The 23191-nt window shown below is 47.7% G+C and overlaps 1 protein-coding gene across 1 annotated transcript in view; it reads right to left on the reverse strand.

Annotated features, from left to right (window-relative positions):
• Nucleotides 1–310: 310 nt before the first annotated feature.
• The window catches only part of SPON1 (spondin 1), a 301416-nt gene continuing 278535 nt past the window's right edge, over nucleotides 311–23191 (reverse strand). Inside the window, exons 7-16 of the mRNA XM_061147291.1 lie at nucleotides 22053–22117; nucleotides 13665–13866; nucleotides 12574–12714; nucleotides 11836–11911; nucleotides 10652–10834; nucleotides 8290–8460; nucleotides 8041–8208; nucleotides 7053–7217; nucleotides 4679–4942; nucleotides 311–3202 (exon numbers count right to left, since the gene is read on the reverse strand). Coding sequence (XP_061003274.1) covers nucleotides 3039–3202; nucleotides 4679–4942; nucleotides 7053–7217; nucleotides 8041–8208; nucleotides 8290–8460; nucleotides 10652–10834; nucleotides 11836–11911; nucleotides 12574–12714; nucleotides 13665–13866; nucleotides 22053–22117 — 1599 coding nt within the window. The 3' untranslated portion in view covers nucleotides 311–3038. The remainder of the gene's footprint in view (nucleotides 3203–4678; nucleotides 4943–7052; nucleotides 7218–8040; nucleotides 8209–8289; nucleotides 8461–10651; nucleotides 10835–11835; nucleotides 11912–12573; nucleotides 12715–13664; nucleotides 13867–22052; nucleotides 22118–23191) is intronic.

The raw sequence follows: 23191 nt of genomic DNA on the forward strand, positions 1-23191 counted from the left end.
AGCATCTCTTTTTCAGAAAGGACTATTTTATTTTCATTCATTCTCCCTATTTTGAGTAAGATGAAAAATGAAATCATTCAGTTATGAAAATTAATAGCACCAAAGAGTAGAATGTCTGTCTTCCTTGATGCTGTGTTGTAATTGGAGATTGAACATTTATGTTTATAATCTTATTTGGACTATACTGTCCATTTCTTAAGGACATAAATATTTAACTCTGAGGGGAAAGGGGCCAGCTGTACAGTCCTAGTACAGTTTAATATTTAACTCCTTTAAACTGAAACATGCGGGCTGTTTGTTAGGCCACATAAGTAATTTGACATTGCAGATTTTTGTGTCGTGACGTTTTAGCTGTGGACTTGACCGGGATTAAGTTTCTGGAGAATTGTGGTCATGTGAGAATGTATAGTGTGTCCTTACTTCCTGAAAGAAGTACACAGACCTTGACTATGTCTAAAACATGCTTAATATACAAAGTCCAAATTAAAAACAGCACATCATCATTTAAATTTTTTCAGTTCTGGGTCTGAAGAAGCCCAGGCTTTATTTTTATTTGCTACAACAGAGTATCTTCAAATAATGCATCGTCAAGGTGACAGGTGAGTGATCCCATGTCTCTTTGGGGAATATATCTCTGATCTTATTTTCATTTTAAAATGTGGATGTAAATTGAAGCCTGAGTGGTTTGGCCTTGATAAAAATATACACAATTATAGCTCTTCTTTGTATGGCAATTTTTACTGGGTGTCTTATGTTTACTATCTCAAGTGGAAGTCCAAACAAATTTTATTTTGTAGTAAAAAGTCTTTATTTCCAAAAGATTGGTTAACCAGAAAAACTATAAACCACCTAACACAAGATTTTGGTAAGAAAGAGATTTGACGTTTCATATAAATTCCCCCTTGCAAACAAAAAAGAATTAACACTTATGTAACAAGAAACATGTTACCCATTCTTATTCATTAACCAGTTGCCTGGTTTTAAGTCTCCAAAATTTGGATTAAAATTTACCCAAATAGGGACCAAACAAGAACATGAGATACTAGGGTGGCTTGTCCTTAGGTTACTTAGGAATTGCCACTATATGGAACTTTGATTTTCATGGATTGGGAGGAAAGATACTTTTAGATAGCTAAGAGTAATGTTGGAAAAGCAAGCAGATTCTATATTAGGGCTTTTTCTTTTGTGCAAATAGAAATTAAACCTCTTTATTTCTTTATATTTTGTACTGCTTTGTACAAGGGAGGAGAAAGCAATTCACTTGAGGGATTAAAAAAAAAATGTTGAGAACAATTCAGAGCCCCAGAAAGCTCAGGAATGGGAATAGTGGTCCCTCTAGAATGAGGGTGCAAAAGGCATATCTCTTACTGAATATGACTGAAATGGATTACAATTGTAAAAAAAGACCCAACCTTCTGAACACTGAATTAGTTTAAAACACAAAAGACAGACCCAATGAGTTTTTTATTGAATAGTCTCTCTTGTAGTTAAAACAGTACAGATTCAAGGCTGTAGCATATATATATATATATATATATATATATATATATATATATATATATATAAAATGTTGTGTTTGGAATATCCTGATGTATTTAATGCAAATTCTTAAAGTAGTGTATTCAAAGCATTGTATGCATCTCATCCATGGTACATATTTGGATTAAGCACGATAAAGAAGGCCTGCAATAGGAGCAGAACAGTAATTTTAACAGTAAATGAATGAGTAGAAACTGCTGATGGACTTAAGTTGGTAAAATGTCCTTTAACACTAATCCTTGGTAGTCAGTCTCCCTGAATTTGGTGTGCTTGTGTTTGGAAGGGAACGGAAAACCATAACCCTCCCTATGGTTGTGTCAGAGGACCAGACCCTTGGTGTGGAGGGCTGATTTACGTAAGTTTGACTTCTCACCAGATTTTTCTGCTAACTTGATTCTGTGACATTCCTTTCTCCCTGGATTTGTCTTGGTCTCTGAAACTCACTCTCTACATACAAAATTTTATGACTACAAAAACCCTTTTAAGTTCTGAGATAGTATTTTTGTTGAAGGAATGGCTTGGTGGGCTGCAGACAAACTCGGCAGAATGTTTGCATAACTGAAAAAAAGGTTTTCTTGTTAGAAACTGGTTTGCTGATTTAAAAGTCTGTGTTGGAAGGTTTGAAAAACTCAAGCCTGGGGCTGCTCTAGAGGCCAGTTTTGCTGCTGTGGTTCTAGTAAGGATCTAGGATCACAAGGTTCCTAAGGCTGGCTTCCTAAGAGAATTATATCCAAAATAACCCAAAAGAAGGGAATAATAATTTCTAGACTCAGTATGTTTTACCTCAGGTGTAAAAACTGGTTATATTTTTTTAAAAAGCAGCCATCATTTCTTTCCTTTGGAGTATCAGGAACCAGTATTAGGGGTTGAGATACTGGATTCAGAATTTCTCAGTGAAAGAAGGAAAGCCACCCAACATCAGTTCTTCTCTTCATGTTTGCCAGCTGTTTTCCCCAAGAACTGTCGATGACTGAGGAAACTCCACAAGGGACCCTAAAGTTCCACTAAATGAGAAGATATAAGCAAACAGTAGTTTGCTGCAAGAGCAAGCAGGCTACAGGCAAGAATGAGGGGGATCTGCTCTCATTCCCACCCAGTCAGGAAAGTCTCCCCGCTGCTGCGCCCTGGCACTGACGCGCAGGGTCAGCGGTGGGCACAGCTGCCTCTCCATGTTGGGGAGGCCGGGGTCTCTGTCCTGCCGCCCAGGTGGATGCTCGAGAGGGACACGTTCTGTTCTGCAAAGGTGACTGACACTACTCACTTGTGCTGGAGGAGGGCCGGCTAAGGACGAGGGAGGCCCCCCCACCCCTGTCTGTGCCCACCAAGAAGTGTACAGAAGGGTGGCCCAGGCATCCACAGGACTACTGGGCGGACCACCCTGCAGAAATGAAAACTAGTGTACACGATTTAAACTGCCTTAAACAAACAAGCAAACAAACAATCCAGCCATTGGTGCCTCTGGGGGTCTAGAGTGCAGCCCTGGGACACGTGTACCCTGGTTAACATGGATGGACATTGCACGCTCTGATCTCCTTCTTGTCTTTGCAGCTGGTAAACTGGGAGCTTTTGAACCTCTTCTTCACAGTCATGTAGCGTTCCTGGATCCCTCCTCCGCACAGTTTGGTGCATTCTGACCAGGCTGTCCAAGGGCGCATCCTGCAGCCTGAAAGCATGAGAAGGCCTGGTTAGGCCAGCAGACACAGCTGGAAGAACAAGGAGACTGAACTCTAGTAAACAACTGTCAAACCTAGGTAGTTGTCTGGACTTCTCTGATCTTGTATGTAATTTGTTGAGTTCTTATCACGTTATTAGAGTTCTTATCACATATGTTAGCTTATAGGTGATTGACTGTTAAAATGGTCCATTAGTACTTTGCAGCTCTTCCCCATCAAGGAGCAGAGTCTCCTCCTCCACCCTTAGAATCTGGGTTTGTCTATATGACTTGCTTTTGGCCAATGGAACACGAGCAAGCATGGCTTGAAAAAAAGTCCTTGGGAACCTTTTCCACCACAGTGTAAGCAAGCGAGGCTATGCTGGGGAGACGACGTGGACAGATGCCCCAGAAACACAGGTGAGGCCACTCTAGACCTTCCAGCCCTACCTGAGCCACCACCGATGGCAGCCACTCAAATGAGCCTAAGCTAAACCCCGCAGGAATCATCCAGCTAAATCAATCCAAGTAACTGCCCTACAGAATCCTGTAAATTTCATTTGTTTTGGATGGCTCATTAATGCAGCAGCCAGCCAAGGAGCAAGTAACCACTTCCTCTAATGCTTTGCTCTCCCAATTGCTTAGCTTCCCCAGTGTCAAGTAAACTCAGGTATAATTGATTATTTTTCTCATGTAAATAGACTTTCCTTTCTCAAAGAAAACATCCCTGACCCCAAGATTAGGTTAGATCGTAATTTAGAAAAAAAAAAAAAAAACTTCCATAGCACTGTCTATATTAGGTTGGTGTGAAAATGATTGCGGATTTTGCATTGTTGAAGTTTGTCATTCGATACTGGAATGCATTCTAAATAGATGTGGTTATGTCATACGTCATTTTAATGCACATTTCTCAGCTTTTTTGTTTTGCTAGTGACACTACTTGCTGTTGATTTTATATTTATATTAGACTATGGAAATGATATTAGACAAAAAGCTGTTCCCAGCTATTGTTTCATTGTTTTGCTGATACTGCGCTCTTGGCTGGGACCAGCTTATTCACAGTGAAGCCCTAAGTGGGATTGTTTTTTTTTTTTCAGTTTTGGAACTCCTTAGGTTATACTGAAGGAGGAACACACATAAGCTCTCTCCTCGTTTACAGAGAAAATTTAAACCAGTCTTTGTGCTTCCGTTTTTGCCACCTCCAGACCACTCAACACAGGCCTGTTAAAAGTCAATCAGTTACTTAAAACCTTCGCCTGCAGGATCGAGTCCTCAGCAACCAGTAGACCTTTCCTGGCCTGGTCCCTGTCCTCTGTCTGCGGCCTGGTTTCCTGCCTCCCCCTATACTGTGTGTGCTTCTAGAGCCCACTTACCACTTGAATGTATCTTGTTCTTGGGTATCTCTGTTCCTTTGCAATAACAACGCCTGATCCCTTGAAGCACCCTTCTTTTACATCTCCCTGAACGCCAGCCCACACTTGGCAGTACCTGGAAACTGGTCCCCGTCCGACTCCTCCCTCAGCTGTTCACTCCTCCGACTCTCTCGGGCCTCCCTCCAGCGCAGGTTCTGGATGGATGGATTTCGGAGGCATTTCCGGATGCGGCACTTTTTCCGCTGTACAGTCTCTGGGCAGGGTGTGCCTCCAAACTGGGGCTCCATTTGGATCATGCGGGTTCGAATCATGTGACCTTTCCCACATGACTTGTTACATTCTGACCATTGGGACCACTCTGTGAGCTCACAGTCAATGGCTGGCAAGACACAGATGGGCATGAGTGTATCTCACTCTGAAACAAGATTTGGATACTTACTCTTCTTTGAACATCTCGACACAAGCCTCTGGGAAATGCAAAGCAGATACTGTTACCCCATTTTTACAGAGGAAGAAACTGAGGCTCTAGGAGACAGACTGACTATCCAGCCCACATGGTTGGTAAGCAATGGATGCAGAATTGGTGCCCCAATTGAAACCCACATACTGTGCCCTCTTTATGATTTGAAAAGGCTTTTGAGGGGACTTTGAAGATTAGTTCGGAGCCTTTTGCTCTCTCTAAGCTTCTAGAGTGTTGTCAAATTAGCCTCAGGTGGCCCAGACAAGCTTTCCACAGCCAAAGACCCTGATTCCCTGCGGGAAGGCACAGCTCACTGGTGCCATTTACCCCCGTGGACTAATAATACTAAGGACACTGTGACTTTTGCAGTAAGAGCCAGGCAGAGTCTCTTGTTCTCACATCATCCTGGGTCTTATATATGGTGATCGTCAAAACACACAGGAGTCAGAAACAGGAAATTCAGTAGGGAAGAAGGAAGGAGCAAGTGGTGTCATGGCTTATCATGATAAAAGATCCAGCCAATTTTCATTAAGCCAGCATCTCACACACGTGGAGGAAAGCTAACACCTCTGAGTGATTCTCAGGATGTCTTCTAGGGAGGCAGATGATCCCAAACTGCACTGCCTCTGCAAAGTGGGGGCCAGGCTGGCTGGATCTAGGAAGAACTCATTTTGTTCATGGTCTGCCCTTCTCTCCCTGTGGGAGCTCTGGCAGCTTTCCCATCTACAACATGGGGATAACGATATTTTTCTTGCTGGGCTGTGAGGATTGAGTGAAGTAATACTCTCAGCCCAGTTCCTGGCCTACAGTGAGTGTTCCATAAATGTTCTTTTTCTTCTCCTTCCATTCACTGGGCCCTGTGGATATAGAGTTTTGTTTAAGTTGGTAACAGCATCTCAGAAGATTCCAGAACCCCAGCTCCAATGAACTGTGTAGAACTCGGGGTCGATCTTAGTAAAAGCCTGAGGCTTTAATTGAATGGTTAGGTCATCTCCACACATGACTTTAGTTAAAACTGCTCAGAAACTGTAATATGTAACATTAGTGGAAGCTCACCGGAGAGGGCAATGGCACCCCACTCCAGTACTCTTGCCTGGAAAATCCATCCCATGGACGGAGGAGCCTGGTAGGTTGCAGTCCATGGGGTCGCTGAGAGTCAGACACGACTGAGCGACTTCACTTTCACTTTTCACTTCCATGCATTGGAGAAGGAAATGGCAACCCACTCCAGTGTTCTTGCCTGGAGAATCCCAGGGACGGGGGAGCCTGGTGGGCTGCCATCTATGGGGTCGCACAGAGTCGGACATGACTGAAGCGACTTAGCAGCAGCAGCAGCAGTGGAGGCTCACACTTCCTTGGTGGGCTCAGCACTTTGTACTAGTTATATGGTTTAAGTCTCAGAGCAGATGAGGGAGAGGGTTGCTAAATAATGTGCTGAGATTTATATAGCCAGTAAGGGACAGGCAGCCTGAGTAATTGCAGGGAGAGGAAGCACAGAGGCTGCAAGTGCATTTCAAAGGAAGCCAGAAAAACAGATCCTAGCAAACGAGTCTGACTTTCCACCATCTGAAGAGAAGTTCTCTGGGAAGACTAACCAGAAAAATGGGCTCTCTCCTTAGATAATAAATTGAGCTGGTCATAGAGATTTGAGAATAGATGAGGGTGGGTATGGGACTTTTGAGGGAGGGCTCTACTTGCTGGCCTGTTTTCATATCAGGGAACCACTGGTTTAATGTCCACCTTCTGGTCATGGGTCAATAAAACGGTCACGGGTGGGGAGGAATAGAATTTAAAAACTTGGAAAACCCATGGGTCAGACTGGCCTCTAAATTGGGGGAGGGGGGTGAGTGGGGAACTACAAAATTAAGTTTTATTGAACCTGTGCCATTTTCCATCTAAGTCTCCTGTTTAGACTTAGCAGTTTGGGTGTCTCGTAGACAGCAGTGGGATTCCCCAGCCAGCAGGCATACTGCAGGACCTAGGCTGGCTAAGAGGAGGAGAGGCAGGTCCCAGGAGCGCCAGGACTTACGGCATTCAGGCAGCATGCACTTCTCCACCTGCTCCAGCTCCTCGTTACAGTCCCCGAGTTCGGCCAGAGACTTGAGCATCCGCTGGCGGGTCCGCATGCCCTTCCCACAGGTCACGCTGCAGTCGCTCCACTCGGACCACAGGGACAGCAAGCATGGGATGGTGTCTAGACCAAGAGCCGGGTTTGCCGCTGAGAACAGGCTTCCTTTGCTTTCTTTGACCTGGTGCCCCTCTACCCTTTGTCCCCCACTCGGGCCCCTTGAGTAAAGTGAAATTGACCAGTGGGTTTAGATAGATAACCCAAGTGACGTTTATGGAGCCAGGAGTGGCTCAGCAAACCACCAACTGTTCTTGTCATTCTCCTGCATCTCCCCTGGCCCAGCTGGTGCTCATAATGTGGCTCGGTTATACAAATACACACTTGCCCACTTGAAACGCCCTGAGGGTCTGAAATAGGGTCTTACTAGAGACAAACATCCCACATGCCCAAAGAACCATGCGGTAAAATATGGGCTCAATGATGTTTTTGGACACTTGGGTGCTGAAATCCCTAGAATGTACTTGAGTGCGTGTGTACATCTCTGTAGTGATGTGTAGGCCTACGACATTTGTGTGTAGAGCAGATGTATTGCTTTATGGGGCCACAGGCAAGTCTAACAGAACAAGAATGAGGGGGTCTCTGATGACCTCAGGGATGTACAACCTGTCTACATGTATAACGGCTGGAAAAGATACTATAAAACATAGTTACAGGTGAATGCTATCTAGAGGCCACCAGCTTGCCTCCTCAGCATTGCTCCTTCAAAGGAGGTCACTCTCTGTGGGTCTGGGTGATGTCCACACACCTATAGCTTTCATCTTACAGGGGAAGTGCCCTGCCAGGATGGGGGCCTGTATTTCCCCCTGCACCTGCGCAGCCTTGACGGCGGTACACAATGCTGGGAGCCTCCATCTTCTCCCCCACCGCCGCCACGCCCACGCCCACTCACGGCACTCAGGCATCATGCACTTCTCTGCCTGAGATGTCTCAGCCTTGCACATGGAGCCGTCCGCGGGGCTCATCTTGACCATGCGATGCCGCTTCTTCGTGCCCATCCCGCAGGTGGCGCTGCACTCGTCCCACTCGCCCCACTCGGTCGTCAGGCAGCTGCTGGGAGCTGGGAGCCCGGCGGGGTGGTGTCAGCGGCCTCAGCCCCTGAGACCTCGCCTCGCCCCGCCCTGCCCGGCGCCCCACTCACAGCACTCTTCGTTGACCGTGCATTTCTCCGTCTCCTCGGTGGGCAGCGTGCACACGGAGCCGTCCTCCGGAAACTGCTTCACGTACCTCTCCCGGGACCGCATGCCGGTGCCGCAGGAGATGCTGCAGGGCGACCAGGTGATCCACTCGGACATGGTGCACGTGGAGCCGTCTGCAACACGGAGCGGACGCTGCAGCCCCGGCGGCACGCTGCTGGGACTCGCGCGACCCACCCAGCAAGCTCCCCCAAGGGCAGAAATCTACATGGTCAGCCGGCATTCAGGGGGATTTGGGCAACTGAGGATGGAAGCCAACGTAAAGGGCACACATTTTAAAACCAGGAATTGTTCTTTAAAGGAAATGGCTTTCTCCAGGTGCATGGAGCACTGGGGATTACTCCTTTAGTTGACAATACATTTGAAAGATGTTTGGATGGATAAGAGGGTGATATATGCTTGTTCTGAAAAAGGATGAGGGATATGAAGTCATCCACCCATCCATTTACTCGTGTCAATTGAAATTTACTGACTGCTTAGGGGTATGTGGTGACTGAGGTTAAAAAGATGTGTATAGTATGGATTTTCATCTTCTCCAGAAAGAGATGGGCACATAAACTGGCAATAATTCTAGGTATTGAAAATATGACAGCAGATGTAAGCCCAGGGAATTGGAAGGGGAGAAGCTCCTTGGAGTTCTGGGGTAGATTTCACACAGGAGGGCACCTCTGAGGGCCCTTTGGTTGGGTGGAGAATATCGGTATTTAAGGTGAAGGGACTAGCTCTTGCAACAACCTGTCCAGAGTGTGTTGCGTGTGGCACTGAGAGATGAAGCTAGAAAGAAGGATGGAAATCTCAGCGTGAGGCCAGCTTGCACACATCCACAGTCACATGTACACAGGAGTGAAGGCTGCATGTTGTTACTGAACCTTGGACAGTGCTGCTGGGAGACAGCTGGAACCCACGTCAGACCCAGGGGAATTCTGACGCGTCAACAAGGATGAACCTGAGGCCCTTATGCTGAATGAAATAAACCAGTCAGACAAATACTGTATGATTCCACTTATATGACATAACTAGAATATTCAGTTCTTTAAAAGCAGAATGATGGTTGCCAGGGGGCTGGAGAGTTGGTGTTTAATAGGCCTAGAGTTTGTTTTGTGAGATAGAGTTCTGGAGATGGAGGGCGGTGATGGTTGCATAATTGTGTGTGTGTATATGTAACACCACCCAACGGTACAATTAAAAATAGTTGGTAAATTTGCTGCTGTATACCACCAAACAACAACAGGCATAGCCCAGCCATTTTCAGAACTATCATTACCACCTCGGAGCCACCAGGCTTCCTCCCCTCTGGAGGTGATGGTTTTAAGACCTCAGCTCCCGCTGTAAGCCTCAGACCATCTGCCCATCCCCGCCATCCTCAACCCCAAGAACGAGAAAGTGCCTCCAGCATTGCTAGGGCTGTCACAACTTGCACCCTGCCTGTGCATGCAGGGTTCACTCCCCTCTGAAATGCCTCGTCCCGGGCACAGACAGCCGTAAACCACTGTGCAGTGCATCCAGGAGAGGTTGTTTAAGACCATGCCCCAGGAAGAGCCAGAAAGTGAACGACCTGCCAGGGGGCAGTAAGGTCTCTTCAGTTATCCTCAGCTTGGAAGTGGTTTTCTTCCTTCCATAAACCAGCCCAGCCTACCCATCCCTTCTTACTGCCTCATTGCACCTCCGAGACAGTTAAGATCAGAGCAGAGTCCAGATCTGTTCAGGCAGAGAGAGGATTGTACCTTGGAAAGTGATTGCACAGCAATTAGCACGCGTCATAGCTTCAGCCAGCATGACATGGGTGGTACAGGCGTGTAGTTCAAGCCTGACTTTTTAAAGCCTGACCTTTGACCAGTTACAAGGGAAGAACTGCTACGATCAGTCCAAAGGCCCTGATGCAAGGAAGTGAGGGCTCTGACCTGGGCTGAGGCAGGCTGTGCATGGATAACACAGAATTAGGGCAAGGATCTAGGTTCAGTCTTGGCCAACATGTTCACCCGCTTCTTAAAAAGAAATTGGAGGCAAGGTCCAGAAACAGGCAGCTTACTATATGTAATCTGTCTTGTGTCTGTTTTCTTGCATGGTTGGGGGTGGTCAGTCAATCTCAAGAATTCTTTTGATGTCCTGAGACATCTGTGTTCACGACCCTCAAGACACTGTTGGAGACGAGGGTCGCCCTAGGCAATCAGTCCCCACTGACAATCTAATCAGGGTCCCGGTGTCCACCGGGGGCACCACCTGATCAGGTCAGAGACGCGGCATGGCCAGGGGGGACCCTCTCTCCCTGAACTGCTGTCAGCCGCGCTGGTGGGGGCGCCTCCTCACCTTCGTCACTGCAGCCCGGGCCCATGCAAGGCTGGAAGTCCTGGGTGTCAGGGCAGGGGACGCTGAGGTCCAGCTGCGCCTTCAGCATGCGCTGCCGCATCCTCTTGCCTTTGTCGCAGGTGGAGGAGCTGCAGGCGGACCACGGGGACCAGTTGGAGTAGATGCAGGTTTCGGGGGTGTCATCTGGGAAAAGTATGTGAGATGTTTTCCCTGGGAGCCTGTGGGAGCTGTGACTGGCCCTCCCCCTGGACAGGTTCACGTGGGGACAAGAAAATCCCTGCTGGCCGACCAGCCTCGGGGAGGTGGGGTACTCCTGGGATGCAAGCAGCCGTTCACTTCCTTTCAAACATGATACTATGGCATCCCACTAATACAAGTCGAAGTAACCTCATAGTCAGGAAAGATTATCCTACTGTCCCTTCTCCTCAACACCCGAACACCAGCCCTCACTTTGGCAGACAGCGTTTCCACACAGGTGCAGGCATGTCATGGGCAATTTGGGGACACAGGCTTTTTCTGTGTTGTTGCTCACCTTCCCAGGATCCCACACACAGTGTCAAATAAGGATGGCCAGTGTTCACTGAGCACTTACTGTGTGCCAACATCATTCTAAGAACTTCATTCATCCCATCAGTTCCTTACCACAGTGCCCTAGGAGGCAGGCTCTGTTATCATCCCTGTCTCACAGTTGAGGAAACGTGGAGAGGTGGGCTTCTCACCCAGGAAGGAGTGCCCAGCTCCTTCAGCTCCAGATGCCATGAGATACCCTGAGCTGAAGCCAGGGCTCGGCCAGTGCCTCCTGACTCTAGTCTGGGCTGACTTTCCTTGCTGCAGAAGTGATTGGACCCACTCCTGCCTCACAGGCTAGTGTGAGAATCATAGCAGAGAGTCATCTGAGGCCCATGAAACCGATGCGGATGCCATTTACATGACACTTTAAAGGCCTGATACTGTTGAATTCATATTCCAGGGTCAAGCCTTCGCCATTTCCCTGATACTTTCTGCCTAGACTTGGCCTTACTTCGATTATCTCCCAAGCAAAGATCTTTCTTAAAAAAGGGATCACCAAGTCGAAGGGTTTTTCTGTGGCTTTAAAAATATGTTAGCAAATAGCTTTCCCCAAAGATAGTTTACATTTTATTCCCAATTTATGTTGCCACCTGCAACAAAGGAAGGCAGCTTACCTTCATCTTTCTCCTCTGGAGCCAGGTCTGCTACAATATCATCGACATTGTCGGGTACAATATTGCACTGTTCCCCCTGCAAAAGGAATTTTAGTTGGAGGGCTCTCATTAAAGAGTGGACTGTATGGGAGAAAGATGAGGGAGGATATAAAATTGAATGCCCACCCTGTATACAAATCCCAGGCCATGGCAGAGTTGTGGGCCAACTTTTACAATCTGACTGAAAAAAGAAATGGCAGTAAAGCCACAACCTCCCACTTTCTGACCCATGGCTGTGAGCTGTGCTTAGTCGCTCGGTCGTGTCTGGCTCTGCACCCTTTGGACTATAGCCCACCAGGCTCCTCTGTCCACAGGGATTCTCCAGGCAAAAAACACTGGAATGGGTTGCCATGCCCTCCTCCAGGGGAATCTTCTCAACCCAAGGATCGAACCCACGCCTCCCCGTTGCAGGCTGATTCTTCACCGACTGAACCACCAGGGAAGCCCATGGCAGACATTAGTAATTGATCATGGCACTTACCATGAAGACTAGTTACCTGAAGTAAATCATTTGGTCACATCATTCCTCCATGTTCATTTTGCTTATTTATATCATAGGAATAATTTGCGTCTAGAAACTCTGAGAGGCCCAGGAATTCCACTTCCTAAATATCCCAGGGACCCCATGACTCTAGAGCAGAAAGGGGTCTAGTCTCCTGATGGGAGGGGTCTGGGCCAGGGTGAGCTGTAACCCAGTACCTTCCGGGCGATTCTCTCGATGACCACTCTGGCTACTTGAGTGATGGATCCACCCTCTGGATCATAAAAAGGACTCTGAGGATGGTCCAGACTGGTCAGGGGTCGGATTTTCTCCTGGGGAATTGTGGGCTTGTTGGGTGACTGCAATGGAAAAAATACACAGAGTGGGAAATTAACAATTTGATATATGATCAGAACAAAAACCTTGATATGAACTTAACAAGTACAACTGTTATTTATAGAATTTGGTTCATGCCATGTGTTATGCATGGACATTTGTAGACCTATACTTTCAAATTCTCCTGTGTACACAGTAGGATTAATCCCAGATGAAGATGCCAAGTTTCAGAGAGCCATTTCCAGCTAGGATATAGCTGAACCAGGCTGGCCTGAATTCAGAGTTCTTCCTCCTAGACCAGGCATTGGTGAATGTTTGTCTGTGGAGGGTCAGGTGGTAAATATTTCCGGCTTCGTGGGCCACGCCGTGTCTGTTGCAATGAGTCAACTCAGTTGTTGTGAGAAAGCAGCCCCAGACAACATGGGATCAAAATATGGAGGCCGGATTCCAAAGCTCCAGGTTTAGCTCCAAACCACAGTTTACCAACATCTGTTCTAGATTGTTTTACCCCTAGTTTTCTGATGGCTCCAGATTTTGATGCAGTTGGTGTGCTGGCCATCTCTGAAAAATATTGACATTCATGGGAGAATCCAAACTCCTTAGCCTGGCCGTCTGGAGGCCTTGGGAATCTGGTCCAGCTTAATGAACATCATCTTCCTTCTGTTCCCCCTTCTCTCTCTCTCTCAGCCTCTGTGCCTGTTGCCTGCCATTCCTTCACTTATCTCTGAACTCTCTTTAGCAGACCCCCTCCCTGTGTCCTGACCGTCTGGACAGGCACTTCCCAGAGCCCGCGTCACACAGCTTGTGAGTACATGACGATGGGACCCTGCTGGGCTCCCCTGCTGGACCGTGAGTTCATCTGGCTCAGAGAATGAGCCAGCCTCACCTCCGAGACCAGGGCCCCCAGAATAGGGCCGGGCAGGGAGCAGGCACTCAGGAAGGTCTGTCACTCCCACCCCAGGCACACACACACCTCATAGGTCACCCCGCTGTCGGTGCCCGCATCCCAGGGAATCAGGTCCTGCACCAGCTTCTGGACCCAGCCACACTCTTTGGTGCACAGGTCCTCTGCAGACAGGCCCACGTTCCAGTCGGGGCTGGGGCCCATCATGGTCAGGAAGGACATCAAGTGGCGCGTCCTGTCCACTGAAAATTCAGCTGAGGGTGCTGCTCTCCTGGAAACAAATGCGGAGACCATTACCTTTGGGGCCCTGGGAGTGAACGCTCTGAGGGACGTCTGGGCAGACAACGGCTAAAGGACGAGAGGGAGAGGGAGAAGGGGGATTCTTGGTTTCCATCTTTGGCCATTGCTGGTTTCTTTCCGAGCCCATCCACTGGCCACACATGGAGGGAACCATATGCTACCGCCCTAACCAGTTTTAATGTGTCTTCAGCACTTAACTACTATTTTATTTGTTTAACTGTTTATTGACTGTCATTCTTTTTGGAGTGTAAGCTCTGGGATAGCAGGAATCCTGTCTGCCTTCCTCATGTCTTTATTTTCAGTGCCTGGCACAGTGTAGATGCTCAACCGATGTTTCTGAATAAACGAATGAACAAATACTATAAGCTGCGTGTGCACCCAGCTGCACTGGATGTGTGGTGAACGTGGCAGGTAAAAACTGCATGATGATGCCCCAAGCCTTTCCTTAGACATTCTCAGTGATGCCTCAGAGCAGACCTGGGGTAAGGATTATTGACTCCAACTTATGGATGGGAAAGCTGAGGCTCAGAGGGTTTTGTTATGTGACCTGGCCAAAGTCGTAAAGTGGCAGAACAGAGACCACAACCCAAGTCAATCTCAGTTCGAGGTCTGTGTTCTTTGCATCATCTGTTTCTAAGTTCCCTCCACTTTCATTCTCTAGAGCTACGTTGTGCCATCAAGGGGGCATCTCCCCAGCCTGCTGCCTCATTGCCCTCCAGAGGCTGCTTAGAGCAGGGCGCTGCCCTGGCACCAGAGCTCACCCATCACCTCACAGCTGGTCCCCAGGCCGTTTCCTCCAGTGGGTGAGCAAGGACCCAGCTATAGAGCCAAAGACCTTTGGCTGACAACCCCCAAGCCATGAGAGGCATTTCTTCAACCACCGTCCCCCTCATGTTCCCAAGAAGGTGTCCTAGGAGCGACCAGAGCTGGATGAGACCAAGAAGCGTGGTGGGAGAGATGCTCTCACTCGGCGCACACTTGGTGGCACAGCTACGCTGCTTTATTTTTCCCCTCATGACACTCCTGTGGGTTTGGGATTTATTATCTCATTTTGTAGAAAAGAAGGCAAACAGAAGTTAATGAGCTCAGAGACGCAGCTGGTGAGGCCGCGGTGTGAAGGCAGCTCTGCCTGACTCTCCCTCGCCTCCCAGGCTGCTGATCGTGGGGAATCCTTGGCTGGGGACCAGCTCGTCTATTCAGTCCGGCTGGCAGCTGTTTGGGGCGTCCCTCTGCTGCTCTGTTTGGGACCAGCTGCTTCTGGCTGCTCTCACCTGTCCCCTGAAAGTGATGACTCCAGGCCTGGCTGGGCTCGGTGGAACTGGGTCCCCTGGGCAAGCCAGATGGGATCAGACCATGAGCAGAGCAGGCGGGAAACCTGGGTGCACACCCCACACCACCTCTTAGAGCTGTGTATCCTTGAAATGACCAAACCTTTCTGTGCATCAGTGTCCCAGTCTACAGAATGGGGATTCCCCCTAACATCTACCCCAAAGGATTATTGTGAGTGTTTAATGAAAACTCACAGCCAGTCCTTGGCCCAATGCCTGGCACCTGACAAAATGTTACTGAGTGAAGCAGCATTGAAGGGTCAGATGGAGACCAGAAAATAGAGGCCAGGGGAGGGAGGCCTTCCTGAATGCACTTCACATTTTAGCCTGATGCCAGTCTAGGTTGAGGGGAGGCACCGGAGTGGAGGAAGAGCCTGGCCTGAGCCTGGCTTTGGCATCAGGTCCCACGTGCCCTTGCCTGTGCTGGAAAAGCTCCTCTTCGGTGGAGCTTTGAGGAGGTGGACCTCCTCCCCAGAGCGTGGTCTGGGACCAGCAGCGTCGGTGTTGGAACTTGTTGGAAATGCAAATAACTGGGCCTCACCCCAGATTTACTTAGAGAATCTGGGGAGGGGGGAGGGTAGGACCCAGCATTTTGTTTTAATAATCCTCTCAGTGATTCTAATGTGCCTCAAATTTGAGACTCAGTGGTCTACTCATCTTCCAAGCTCAGGTTCTGAGTAACCTCTTCCAGGAGCTGTTCTGATGCCTGCACTGAGCCCAGTACCCTTGGTCTGTGTTCGCACACACTCTGTGCAGGTCTCGGCTGCACCCTTTGGTTGCAATATCTTCCTCACTGTTTGCTCGCCCCCACTAGCCTAGGAGCCCCTTGAGGGCAAGAATCCCAGTACCAGTTGTCCAGTGGGCCAGCTGAACAAGTGGATGTGTGATGACAAGCTCCACTACTTACTAGATTAACTCACTCACTCTTCCAGCCTCGGCTTCCTCCTGTGACATTACCCACCTGCCGTGATGCTGTGAGGCTCAAAGGAGATGCTATGTTAGGGAGCCTTTAGGCTGCTGAAGCCGCACTTACACAGTCAGCTGTTTAGTTAGGCACAGATTGGGGACCTCATTTCCTTTCCCCATGCGTGCATTTTCTGGCATGTAGGTCATTGCTTTGCGCAGCTTCTTTAAAGACTTGGTTTCTACAAGAATTGCAGTCTGGGGAGCTGTGGTATTGTTCATTTAGGGATTAACAGGACACGGTCTGGGGTCTGGCTGGCAGAGAGCATGGGCATGTGGGCAAAGTGGGACTGCTTGGATCTCGACCCCTCGGGAGTCCAGCAGTGCCTCGGAGGGAGGCTCCTCTTCCATTTTCATAGTGACCAACCACTACACCTGTTACCTTCCCATCTCCCTGAGCATGTGGTTGTGGATCAGGTGAGTCTTTCATATCCTGTACCCGACTATATCATGACAGCCCCCAGAGGACCAAAACAGCTCCGCCCAGAAATCCAGAGCTGGAGAAACCAAACCAACACAAACCAAACCTCACCCGACATACCACCCTGACACCCTGCCCTATTAAAGGATGTAACCATCTGAGAACCTTCTGCTTTGTACAAGGTGTATACAAATCATTTCCTGCTAGTGCATTTTGGCCAGATCTGTAACCTGAGTGAGGTATCCTCCAGACCTTGGTAGGTTTCAAGGGATAGGAAGTTCTGGGGCAACCAATCCCTGCATGAAACACCCAGTAATATGGTAATTGAGTAATATGGTAAATTTGAATGTCTAAAAGTCTGGGAACGGTTTTCTAATATCTTCAGTTACATTCTGCTTACATGACATGCTCTGGAGGAAATGTTTCCTGTCCTCACCTTGAATTGCTTAGGTGTACCTTCCCAGAACATGTTGAACTCACTCTTTCCTTGGAGTTTCTTCTTTAATTTCTCTCTGTCCTGTTAGGTTCCAAAAGAGTAGGGACCATTTCTGTACTGTTAGCTGTGTCCCAGGGCCTGGTCTAGACCCTAGCATGCAGTAGGTTCTCCTCAGGTGTTTTTTGAAATAAATGAGTTAATCTAGGAAATGAATATAGTGCTTTTGCACTTGCTTTGGCCTTCAGATCTAATTTGAAAATTACCTCAAAGTATTTATTACCTTTATAATTAAAAATGCTGTTCAAAGTAATGAAAGAATAAAAATATATGTGAGTTTTCTTTAGGAACTGCTAGATATGATTGGAATTCTTTAATTCATAATAAAAATTCATTTTTTCTTATATTCCATGTCTTCCCATACATAGTGTTTTGTTAATTTGGTCTTATTTTTCTATCTGGGATTTAAATTTTTATCACTTTTCTGGCAAAGAGAGTTGTCCTGGCCATACTATGTATCAGAATATATTATAAAGCATGATAATTAAAATGGTGTAATATTCAGGATAAGAAAGACTTCCCTGGTGGTCCAGTGGTTAAGAATCTGCCTGCCAGTGTAAGGGGCACAAGTTCGATCTCTGGTTCGGGAAGATTCCTCATGCCTGTGTGCCACAACTACAGAGCCCATGGACCTGAGAGCCTGTTCTCCGTAACAGGAGAAGCCACCGCAGTGAGAAGCCTGCTCACTGCGAACAGAGAAAGGCTGCATGCAGCAACGGAGACACAGCGCGGCCAAAAATAAATAAATGAAATCTAAATATAAAATAGAAAAACAGAAATATAAATCAGTGACCCAGTGTGAAGATTCCAGAAACTTTAGATAAGGACTCATACACAACTGAGGGAGAGGAAAGATCGTGCAGCAAATGGGGTTGGGATAACTTAATTGCAGTTTAAAAATATGTAAGACTTACATCTAATATCACACACATCAAATTCCCCCAAACAGCAAAAACTCAGGGTTAAGTAGAAAACAACCAGATCATAGGAAAGAAGTGTTCTGATCTGTTAGAGAAACAATTTTTTTTTCAGCTTTGAAACTATAAAAGAAATCACAAAAGTAACTAATTGAATAATATACCAATTAAAAACATCTACATAATGGAAACAACAGTGTTGAAATAGAACTGAAGAATGATGTGCTGGCAAAAAAATGTCTCCCTCTAGTGTGACTGACAAATATTAATATCTATAGTACGTACACACTTCCCAGGTGGTGCAATGGTAAAGAACCTGCCTGCCAATGCAGGAGATGTGGGTTTGATCCCTGGGTTGGGAAGGTCCCCTGGAGAGGGGAATGGCAACCCACTCCAGTATTCTTGCCTGGAGAATTCCATGGACAGGGGAGCCTGGTGGGCTACAGTCCATGGGGTCGCAAAGAGTCAGACATGACTGAGCCACTAAACATGAGCATAGTATGTACAGAGCTAGTCTAAATCTGTAAAAACAAAGCCTGACGATTCTAATAAGTAAATTAAAGTTATAAACAGATAATTTATACCAGAAAAATGAAAACAAAATGAAGGCATGGAGATATGTTTTGTCTTTTTACATTCAGAGAGGCAGCATGGTGTGGGGAGGGACAGAGGGGACTGGAAGAAACCGCCGGATGTGGCAGCAGCTTTGACTTCAGCTCACTTTGCAGTTACTAATCTGCAAAATGCGAACACCCTCAGAACCCACCCCAGGGCTGTTAGTGAGGAAACTGCTCATCATCATGACTGGCATTCTACTATGACTTGGTAAATGCAGATTTCCTTCTCATTCAGCTTTTCTAAACAAAACTTTCAAAAACACGACAAAAGAAAAGAGCCAATTAAGGATTGTTATGGTCTTTCTAGAGACTTACTATACTAATCTAAGTTATGGATCTGTATCATTTAGACTCTCGCCGAAGAACTGATGCTTTCGACCTGTGGTGCTGGAGAAGACTCTTGAGAGTCCCTTGGATTCAAGGAGATCAAACCAGTCAATCCTAAAGGAAATCAACCTTGAATATTCATTGGAAGGACTGTTGCTGAAGCTGAAGCTTTGATACTTGGCCACCTGATGCAAAGAGCTGACTTATTGGAAAAGACCATGTTGCTGAGAAAGACTGAAGGCAGGAGGAGAATGGAGCGGCAGAGGATGAGATAGATAGCATCACCAACTCAATGGACATGAATTTGAGCAAACTCCAGGAGACAGTGAAGGACAGAGGATCCTGGAGTGCTGCAGTCCATGGGGTCGCAAAGAGTCGGACCAGACTTAGCGACTGAACAAAAACAATCAGTGAGACTCAAGTCGCATTTTTTGTCCCTTCTGTTCATTTCAAATGATCTCCAGTACAGAGCTTTCAAAGTTGCAGAAACTCAATCTTGACACTAGATGGCGCCAGAGTCATTCACTAAGTTGAAGTTCTGTGTGGGTGGAGAAATGTTTCAGTGAGGTTTCTACCTTTGAAAACTGTTTATAACCTGGAGGCATCTAGGGCTCCAGGTCCATCTGGCCCATTTAGATCTACTGTTGGCTTCTCAGATTCAAAGCCAGTCTTTTTTAACAATCCTGAGGAAATCAATGGACTTGGGCAGGTTCTCCAGGAGACTGGAGGGCTCTGAAACTTCCAGCTCTGAGAAAAAGATGCGTCTGGCCCCCTGGGAACCATGACTGAAATGAGTAAGGGGGCACAGACCCTCCAGAGGCATGATTTTTGGAAAGTGTGATGACCATGTCTCTATTTAACCTCTCATTTTTCTCACAAACAGATCTGTCTAAACACATGTTAATTAAACAGAATGACTGGGAACAATTAACGGGATGATTTACAGGATGCATTATAAGGGAATAAAACTTATCTTTAAAAGATTCAGTAATTCCTAACAGATTAACCTGGAGCAACTGGGTGGTGAAAATTCAGCATTAATTGGTAGGAAGGCTGGGCATTTTCTACTCCGGCACTGGAGGAACTCGTGAACGATATGCGTTTTGCTCAGAATTTGTCTTTCCTGTTTCTACCTGTGCTCTGGGCTGTTGGAGCTGCAGCTTGATTTATTGAGCTAAACAAGTCAGCAGCTAATTTGTTCATTCATGGCTATCCTTTGAGAAGTGGTCCTGGGGATAAAGATGAAGATCATTGAAAAACAAGTCAGTTTCGCCGGGCAGGACCTCACAAAGTAGGTCACCCCAGCTTTCCACTGGCCCGAGGGAGGCTGGAATCCCATTAACCTCAATCGAGCAGGCTCACAAGGAGGGGCAGGGCTGTTTCTGCAAAGCAAAACTTGGCTGCATGTAGGCTTCCTAATTTGACTTCCTAATGAGATTTGGAAGAGGAAAGGGGAGCCTGGGGTATGGGAAAACCGAAGGAAAATTCCTTTCCCTTCACAAGCTGGTAGCACCAAGGGCAGAGGATTTGGGAGTTCGGGAAATCAGTGTTTGCCTTGGATCAATCCTGTTTCACTAGGGTCTCAAGAAGTCTGAGGGGTGGGTGAAGGGTGAGAAGGTGCCCCCAAATATTTTTTTCAAGTTTTCAGTAAGTCTCCTCCATCTTAAAAAAAAAAGCTCCATTGATTCTTTCATCCTCTTGGACCTCCTGCCTCCTGCCCAGTCTCTCTTCTTTCACAGCAAACTTCACAGAAGAGTTGCCTACATTCACTGATTCCATAACCCCACCTTCTGTTCACATTTCACCCAGTTCCAGGCTGTGTCCCCTCTCCCCATTACTCAGCAGAACAGATTCCCAGTAAGGTCACTGATGATGTTGATAAATCCAATGGGCATTGTGCAGCTCCAACCTTCCTTGATCTCTCAGCTACCCTGGACACAGCCGGTCACTCTCTCTCTCTCTCTCTTTTTTTTTCTTGGCCACATTGCAAGGCTTGCAGGATCTTAGTTCCCCAACCAGAGGATGAACCTTCACTCTCGGCAGTGAAAACATAGAGTTCTAACCGCTGGACCACCGAGGAATTCCCCACTCTCTCTTTGAATGCTTTCTTTCCTTGATTTCCCTGATACCAAGTTTCCTTCCCTAATCTCCTTGCTAATCTGTTTTTGCTTCCTTTGCAGGCAAGTCCTCCTCAGCATTAAATGTTAGAGCTCCCTTGGGACTCTGTTCCAAGCCCTTGACTCTCATCCTCCTGCTCTCTCTTTTATCCATGTCCTTGGTGTTTGTTTCCCACGCCTTCAGTTCAGTTCAGTTCAGTCGCTCAGTCGCGTCCGACTCTTTGCGACCCCATGAATCGCAGCACACCAGGCCTCCCTGTCCATCACCAACTCCTGGAGTTCACTCAAACTCATGCCCATCGAGTCGGTGATGCCATCCAACCATCTCACCCTCTGTCATCCCCTTCTCCTCCTGCCCCCAATCCCTCCCAGCATCAGGGTCTTTTCCAATGAGTCAACTCTTCGCATGAGGTGGCCAAAGTATTGGAGTTTCAGCTTCAGCATCAGTCCTTCTAATGAACACCCAGGACTGATCTCCTTCAGGATGGACTGGTTGGATCTTCTTGCAGTCCAAGGGACTCTCAAGAGTCTTCCCCAACACCACAGTTCAAAAGCATCAATTTTTCGGCACTCAGCTTTCTTCACAGTCCAACTCCCACATCCATACATGACCACTGGAAAAACCATAGCCTTGATCAGACGGACCTTTGTTGGCAAAGTAATGTCTCTGGTGACCCTCAATTTTATATCTTAGTGCAGAATTCTCCCCCTGATGTCTTAAGTTAGCCGTGTTCTTAACACCTCCAATGTCGGGGTACTCTGTGGTGGTAAAGCCATGGGGGACACAGATACCAAGCCCGCATTCCCTGAGGAGTGGAAATACTTGCTACTGTACCCATGGGCAGCGGGCAGCGCACCTCACCTAAGAGGCTGTACTGACTTGTACGACCTGACTGGCACGTGGTGGCCAGTAGGCAGGCAGCTCCAAGTACAAGGCCGGGACCGGGGCTGCACAGGGCCCTGTTGCTACTTACACGTTGAGAGGCTGCCAGGCTGGCCACTGAGCTTTGGCTTTGATGACGGTGAGGACCTCGTCGCTCTGTAAAACAGGACCACAGGTATTTAGTGAGGAGAGCTGGGCTTAGGGAAGAGGACGGCTTTGGCATGGTGACGTTGTCCACCCCACACCCTCACCTGCTGTGGAGCTTCTACCTACCCACTGTGTTTTCAATAACACACTGGGGCTGAGGGCTTCCGTATGCTTTTCAAAGTGTAAGCATCCATAGGTGCGCAAGTTCAGCTCTGGTGGGAGTTTCCCCAGAGCAGATTCAGCTGATCCCAGAGCCTGCCTTCCCCCGGCCTGGGCCCAGCGGTGCTCAGACAGCACCACCCATGCTCCACAGAAAAGCCCAGAATGTCACCGGCAAGGGCAGGAAGAGCTCTGATGCCCACTGAACAGTCTCTGAGTTTCAGGAGGGTGGAGACTGGCTGTGCTTGCCCATAGCTCTGCCTCAGTCCTTGGAGCTGTTCCTGGCAGTAGGTACCTAGCACATATTTGGAATGAATTGGTGAACTTCTCCTTAGTTGGTGGGTACCATGCCCAGAAAATCCCACAGCCCCGAGGGAACTGTATACAATCAGGAGGTCAGAGGTGCCTCCAGGCTCAGGCCCAAAGATTATAAAGAGCCTCTGGTTTGGAGCACCTAGTCCACAGCCAGGGAAGGGGTTGGGGGTGGGTGGGAGATGCTTTAGAGGGGACAGTAACTCAGCTTGGCTTGGGCACCTACTGACCATCCTGGGTGGATGAGGCCCCCCGGGTAACCCCTCTCCTCAGAAGCACGAAGCCTGCTCTGAGCTCAAGCTTCCCCCCTTTTGATCAAAAGAAACACTCTGTGGATACATAAACATCCCCACACTCACAGGTCTGCAGGGAGAGCATTTCCAAGTCCCAAAAGAGCATTTGACACTTCTCCTGTTTTATTTGTTGACACTGTATCCCTCAGTTACTCCTAATACACATATGCTGAGTGACCGAGGGAAACTGCCCGACGTGAAGTCACATGTGAGAGGTGACCTGTCTCCTGAAGGCCTGAGCTGAACCCCATGATCGGGGTTTCCTGTGTTCAGCTAGTACGTGACCCACACTGACTTCTTCAGCTGCCCCCAGAATATG

This window comes from Dama dama, chromosome 1 (genome assembly GCF_033118175.1).
Source record: "Dama dama isolate Ldn47 chromosome 1, ASM3311817v1, whole genome shotgun sequence".
In the NCBI taxonomy this organism is placed as follows: domain Eukaryota; kingdom Metazoa; phylum Chordata; class Mammalia; order Artiodactyla; family Cervidae; genus Dama; species Dama dama.